This window comes from Colobus angolensis, unplaced genomic scaffold (assembly GCF_000951035.1).
Source record: "Colobus angolensis palliatus isolate OR3802 unplaced genomic scaffold, Cang.pa_1.0 Scaffold33, whole genome shotgun sequence".
Classification (NCBI taxonomy): Eukaryota; Metazoa; Chordata; class Mammalia; order Primates; family Cercopithecidae; genus Colobus; species Colobus angolensis.
Genome location: NW_012116599.1, coordinates 13,261,246 through 13,268,080, shown reverse-complemented (window position 1 = coordinate 13,268,080; position 6,835 = coordinate 13,261,246). Strand labels below are relative to the sequence as shown.

Below are 6,835 nucleotides of genomic sequence, written 5' to 3'. Positions count from 1 at the left end.
GGAGGGGGAGGGGGAGGAGGGAGGAACGCAGGCCCTGCGACACCCAGTGAGGGGCTCCCTGCCTGGGAAACAGCACTCGCTGCCTTGGCTCACGCAGGAGGAATTTTTCTTTTTTCTTCACGTCAAATTACAATCAACAGGACTAGAAACATCCACGCTACTTTCAAACCAGGAAAGAGCATCATTTTTGTGCAACAACAAAAGCTGCACCAACAAACAAGGGCTCCTGCAGGCTGCTGGGCCGCAGCCACGTTTCCGAGAACCGGACGGGGCCCAGAAGGACACAGGGAGAGGAGCCCCCGGGACCATCCAAGCACGTGGCCAGGCAAGGGGTGCCCAGGAGGCCAAACACCGCTGGATTCCCTGGCCCACAACACAGGCGGGCAAGAACTGAGTGGCCACAACACATGTGCTCCAGGTGACTCTGAGCTGGAGAAGGTGTTGTTTCAAAGGTAGCTGTGTTGTTATGTTCGAGACCCCAGAGCTCTGGTGGACGGTGTCACGGAGGCTTTCTGTAGCTGACAGAGGAAGTAGCACCATGAGAAGGGGGCGGGCTGCAGCGTCCGCCCAGGGCCTCAGTGGCAGGAGGCGCAGAGACCACAGGCTGAGAGGGCGGAGGCTAGGCCTCGGCGGCAGGGATGTGGAGGCCGCAGGCTGAGAGGGCGGAGGCTAGGCCTCGGCGGCGGGAGCGCTGCGGCTCAGTTCTTTGATGCCACACAGGATCCTCTTCATGTGGCCCACCTTGGTCACGCCCAGGTCCTGCAACAGAGGAGACACCACCATGGATGCCGGGGAGACAGCCGGAGCCAGAGGGCCCCACAGCAGGCCTGCCGCAGTAGCCCTTTCCACTCGGCTTGTGAACACAAATGACAGTGAAAATGACAAAAACGGTAAAACAAGATGGAAACGGCTTAAAAACAACAACCATACAGATGCCTGGCCCATCGTTCCTGCATTCTAGTCACTACCATCAGCAAGGACAAATCCAAGACAAAGACAAAACACAGGCCTGAAAGCAAGTGGATGACAAATGACCTCACGAGAGCCGCTGTCCAGGACACCCACGGTGGCAGTTTGCCCTCTCGGGACTCGGCCAGTGACTCAACACCCAGGGGTAGCCCCTTGAGGCCAACCTGGGCAGGGGCATGGCGCTGCAAGATGTGGCGTGATGCCTGGCATAGACGAGGCCTGGCACCCAACCGCCACTTCCCAATGCTCCCTGCAGACGAGTGGCAGCACCCGCCCAGGAGCAGCATGGGGACAGTCGCGTGACTGTGCTTCAGGGGACTGTGTCCTCTCATAGGGTTGTTAACACGAAGACAGTCCTTGGCTGATTAGGCTAAGATAACCAAGGCTCTGACCCCATCATGTCTGCTCCTGGCTTCCTCTGGCTGTGGTACGTGGAGCCATCACTGCCTAGGGTGAGGACCACGGTCGCCCCCACCTGAGGTATACACAAAGGCCTGAGGAGAATTGTGATGCCTGAGACATGGCCAGGTCGGGGGAGAGGACGGAAGAGAAGGGAACTGCGTGCAAGCCCAAGTGCAGGTTCCAGGGAGACGCCTATGGAAGTACCTTGAGGTCCCTCCGCTCCAGGTGCAGGAGCTCAGAGCCCCGGATGTCGTGCCGCGTGAAGATGTCCTTATACTCACAGAGACTGAGGTGCTCCAGCCAGGCAGCAACCTCCTCTGTCCCCCAGAGGTGAACTGTCGGAGATGGAAAAGCACGAGTGCAGTGAGTGCCCAGAGCCCAGTGCGAGGTAGGCAGCGGCCGGCACCCAGCACCCGAAAGCCCAGTGCCAGGACAGGAGATGCCCCAACAGCCAGCACCCAAGATAGCCCAGCAGCCACTACCTGAGATAGCCCAGCAGCCGGCACCCGAGATAGCCCAGCAGCCAGCACCTGAGCCATCTCTGGCAGCCGGCACCCATCACCCAGCCAACAGCACCACCCACCAGCAGTGCAGAAAGAGGCAGAGAGCCACCAATTCAGGGGGCGACGGCTGCAGCAGAGCTGGCATCTGTTCCTGCCAGGTGGGCCGCCAGCCTCTGGTCATTTCCCTGTGTCCCAGGAGGGATTTACCACCACCAAATATGAGGGAAATGTCCCCATGATTGTGGCCAAAGCCAGCTTTTCCTCCAGCTTCTAGAAGGGTTACATTTCACTTCTGGACCATAGCAGGAAGGGAGACAAGCAGAGATTCCAATTTCACGTAGTCGGGGCCACCATCATCAACAGAAACCCAATTTCTGGACAAACATGCAAAGAAGAAAAACCCATAGGAGCTGCCCTGACTGGCGGCAAACACCAGTCCCAATATCCAGGCTTGGAGGCCTCTCCAGCCCCTGACAGCACTGGATATGGCCTGGGTACTCAGGGCTGATCCTTCAGACAGAGAGTTTAGCTCCAATTTACTGACCCAAAGGAACAATGCCCTTTAGGATCATATTCGATTGATTTCATCACCCACAATCTCTGGTGGCCTGGGGTTCCCATCACAGGAACCTTGACCAATGCATCGATTTATCAGGAACCAGCAGCCCAGGAGGGAGCAGGCGGAGCATGCCCCAGCGCGGCCTGAGTTCAGAGCTTCATGTCTCCAAGTTTGTCTTGTCACCACTGCTGTCTTCCTCCCCACCTCGAATCTCCCAAGTCAGGGCAGGCAGAAAGCCAGAGAGCACGTTAGGGCCGGGTCTGACAACGGTCAGAGGGGAAGGAGGCGGAGTGGAGGGCCGCAGCTACGAACAGACTAGTGTGGCCGCGGGACCGGGGGTTACAGCACAGGGACCAAGAGGGAGGAGCCGCAAGGCCAAGGGAGAAAGCAGAGGCCAGGAGAACGGGGCCGAGCCAGCAGGCATGGACGGCCAGAAACACACACGGGAGAGAAGCAGGTACCCGGGGCTGCCAGGCTACTGTGAGCTTCTTTGTTCTTGTTGTTTTTCTCCTTTTTAAACTTGGTCACGAGGCGGAATTTACCACTGCGACTGCGCTTGGCAAGATCCAGCATCACACTCTGTTGGGGAGAGTGAGAAATACTGAGAATCAGGCTGCAACTGGTCACGGCCTCATGCCCACCTCCACCCAAGACGCTGGGAGGGCAGGCAGGGCTGAGACGAGAGGGAGCTGGGAAAGACCTCTTGTTCCGGAAAGGGCTTCTCTCCCTTATTGATTCTTGTATTTACTGTTAATTTTAGTGACTGTTAAAGTGGCTTCAAAGAGAGCGTAGTGTCTATTTTTATCACAGTCTACTGGCTTCACCTTACATGTGCACTTCTCATGAGATTTAAAAACTTTTTGAAAATATCATAAATATCAGTATCTAAACGAAAATTATTAAAATAACCTCTTTAGCCAATCTTCTACTGTTGGATTGCTGGGCTTTGATTGTTAGTATTACGAGTATCCGTCTAACGAAAACTCTTCCTGCACTTTGCATTCTTTCCTTGTGATCCACTCCCTGAGGCAGAAAAGCGGAGGAAGGGTGAGCAGCAGAGCCACACAGGAGCTCGGCCTCTGCTCTTGACAGCCATCAGCACCCGCGGCCTCTCCACAGTGCACCCCCCAAGGACACAGGGAGGTAACACTGCCTCACTCTGCAATGCGCTCTTTGTAAGAGACACTCCAAATATAGCTTGAAAGTAAAACTATGAAAAAAACATAGCAAGCAAGTAGACTTGAAGATAAAAAGAATTACTGAAGATAAAAGGATCATTACATAATGATAAAACCTATGGGTACCCAATAATATAGCCTCAAAATACATGAAGCAAAAATAAACATAACCACAAAGATAAACTGAGACATCTACAATCATGGTATTAGAGTTAACTGATATATCAACAAGACAAAAAAAATTTCAGTAAGAACTTAATGATGTAAACACAACTGCATACAAGGTACATTTACAAAAACCACCTATTGGGCCCTAAGACAAGTCTCACCTCAATACATTTCAAAGGACTAGTAACACACAGATCACTGCTTGGAGCATAGTAAAATGAAGTTAGGGAAATAAGAAACATATTCTTGAGTAGCTAATTTAGATGCTTATTATTTGGCACAGTTTCATGACTGTTGTAACTGTCTTAGATATGCAATTTTATTTTTATATTGTTACTTTAGATTTTTTATGGTGCTTTCTTTTTAATCTTTCTGTATCATAAATTTTTATTAGGAGTATGAGAAAAAAACAGGGCTCTTGTGAGCAATATATGGTTAGGTTTCTTTTTAAACACAACCTGAGAATTTGCTTGTAAGAGAAAGCCATGGCATTTTTCTGTTATTTTCGTGCTGTTAGCAATACCCTACCCTTGCTAGTCCTTTATTTTCTTTTACAATATAAATTGTATTTTATTTTTGTCTTTGGTGGCAATTTGGAAGATATAAATCTTTTCAGCTTTATTCGAAATTACCTTTAAGTTAAAAAAAAAAAAATTTTTTTTAAATGGAGACACGATCTCACTATGTTGCCGAGCCTGGTCTTGGCTACTCCTAGGCTAATGTGATCCTCCCACCTTGGCCTTCCAAAGTGCTGCGACTACAGGTGCGAGCCACCACTCTTGACCCTAAAAACATTATTGACTATTTCTCCAAGTAGGAAAGTCAAGAATGTTGTTTGTAACGTCCTTCCACTGTAAGAGGAGGAGTTTAACATGCTTTCCTTCCCCCGTCCATGTCCTCTTCACAGCCTCTCACCTCACTGCCCACCTTACTGGCCTTAATTTAATCTGGTATTATAGGGATATGTCACTGTTACATCTGTTGAATCGTTATGTATTATGATTTTTGTAATTTTGGGTAAAATTTTTTATCACCTTTACAATGAATTATTTAATGGATTTTGAGGAGCTTGTCCTGTCCTTTTATACCCAAGTGCCCTCACTGAGAAGCTGCAGAGTTTCATCCATCGGCTGGAGGGCCTGAGTCAGTTTACCATGAAGGGCTTGCATGCGTCAAAAAACGCCCCACGGTCCCGGAAAGAGGGTGCTGTTGTGCAGCTGCCCACTTCTGTCCCCTCACCTTACTGTTGCCCACAGGCCTCACAAACCCCACTGGGGAGGGGTGCCCAGGTTTGGCGTCTTATAGTTATTTGCCTTCTGCAACTATTGCCCAAGATGAGCTTTCCTCATGGCCCCCTTGTGTTCTATCTCTGAAGGGGGGAGGCCAAGAGATAGGCTGGGGTTTGTCCTTGTCCAGACACGACCCTCTCCAGGGCTCCTTCAGCCAGCACTCCCTGCAAAAGAATGTGACTCCACCCCAGGGTCCGCTATGCCCTGGGTCCTCGGGTCCCTCCCAGACCTGCGACGAGCTGGAGTCTTTCTGTTTACACAGGAAGAGAGTGTGAGTAGGGAGTGGCGCACATCAACTGCGCCCTGTCCACAGCAAGATCCTAAACAGCTGCCATTTACGCCATGATGCATCTCCACCCTCGTTGGAGGCTGTGGCGCTGGGCTCAGCCTTCTTTCTACCCACTGTCCAGGAAGCCCTGCAGTTCTGTTTCAGAGGACAACAGGTCCCTGGTCCTCCAGAGGCACTCTTTTTTTTTTTTTTTTTTTTTTGAGATGGAGCCTCGCCCTGTTGCCCAGGCTGGAGTGCAGTGGCGCAATCTCGGCTCACTGCAACCTCCGCCCCTCCAGGTTTAAGCAGTTCTCTACCTCAGCCTCCGGAGTAGCTGGGATTACAGGCGTGTGCCACCACGCCCAGCTAATTTTTTTGTATTTTTAGTAGAGACGGGGTTTCACTAGCTTGGCCAGGCTGGTCTTAAACTCCTGATCTTGTGATCCACCTGCCTCGGCCTCCCGAAGTGCTGGGATTACAGGCGTGAGCCACCGCGCCCGGCCTCAAGAGGCACTCTTAATCCCAGCCCTGAACTCCTTCCTACCTGCTGTCCCTCCCTGCCTTAAAGAGCATTTTAATAGCGAAGTCTGGAGAAGGCCCCTCAGGGGCTGCCAGAGCGACACCATCTTGATCCCAGAGCCACACAGGCCACAAGGAACACAGGCACTGCAGGCAAGAGCCACCATGTCTGGGCGACCCAGGCATGGCCCCATGAGCCACATACCTCTTCATCGCCGGGCTCCGCAGACTGGCAGAGCCAGGGGGTGTCTGCCAGCCTCCTGAGCTGTCGGTCCATCTCGGCGAGAGCACTCCCCAGCTGCTCCTTCTGTGGCGGATCCAGCTGCTGCTCCAGGCGGAGGGAAGGAGGGAGAGATGGAGAGTGTACGCTGCTATCAGCGTGAGGTCCAGCGGGGTGAGGCCCGCCCCAGGCCTCTGCTCTGATCAGGGAGCTCACTTTCCAGAAATGAAGTCCCAGAGCATCGAAAAAGGAACCAAACCCAGAACCTCACTTTCTAAATAGTGCTGGTGAGAGAATAAAACTGTCCATCGGTCAATGATGAATTCACATACAGCAGGGCTGACACATGACCTGCTTGTGTCCCTCTGTCAGCAAGGAGGTCAGAGTCATTCACCTGTGCCAAGCAGTGGAAATGCCGTAGGAGGCAAAGTCAGCAGTCGTGCCTTGCTGGAGGCAGCACGAGGTGTGCACTGGGGAGATGCATGTGAGCACCGGACGTGTGCGATGAGAGGAAGCGTCTGACAAGGAGTGGCATAGAGTGAGGATTTCTGTGGAGTGAGGAGATGCGTGGAGTGAGGTGTGCAGTGAGGAGATGGGTGGAGTGGGGAGACGGGTGGAGTGGGGAGACGCGTGGAGAGGGGAGACGTGTGGAGTGCGGAGACGTGTGGAGTGCGGAGACGTGTGGAGTGCGGAGACGTGTGGAGTGGGGAGACGTGTGGAGTGGGGAGACGTGTGGAGTGGGGAGACGTGTGGAGTGGGG

At 52.5% G+C, this 6,835-nt stretch overlaps 1 protein-coding gene across 2 annotated transcripts in view; it reads right to left on the bottom strand.

The window, feature by feature from the left end:
• Positions 1–237: 237 nt before the first annotated feature.
• Positions 238–6,835, bottom strand: part of DGKD (diacylglycerol kinase, delta 130kDa) — a 97,666-nt gene continuing 91,068 nt past the window's right edge. For both annotated transcript variants that reach the window (XM_011952031.1, XM_011952030.1), the window contains 4 exons: positions 6,061–6,180; positions 2,895–3,012; positions 1,576–1,706; positions 238–759 (listed from right to left, as the gene is read on the bottom strand). In XM_011952031.1, the coding sequence (XP_011807421.1) occupies positions 670–759; positions 1,576–1,706; positions 2,895–3,012; positions 6,061–6,180 (459 nt within the window). In that variant the 3' untranslated portion in view covers positions 238–669. The remainder of the gene's footprint in view (positions 760–1,575; positions 1,707–2,894; positions 3,013–6,060; positions 6,181–6,835) is intronic.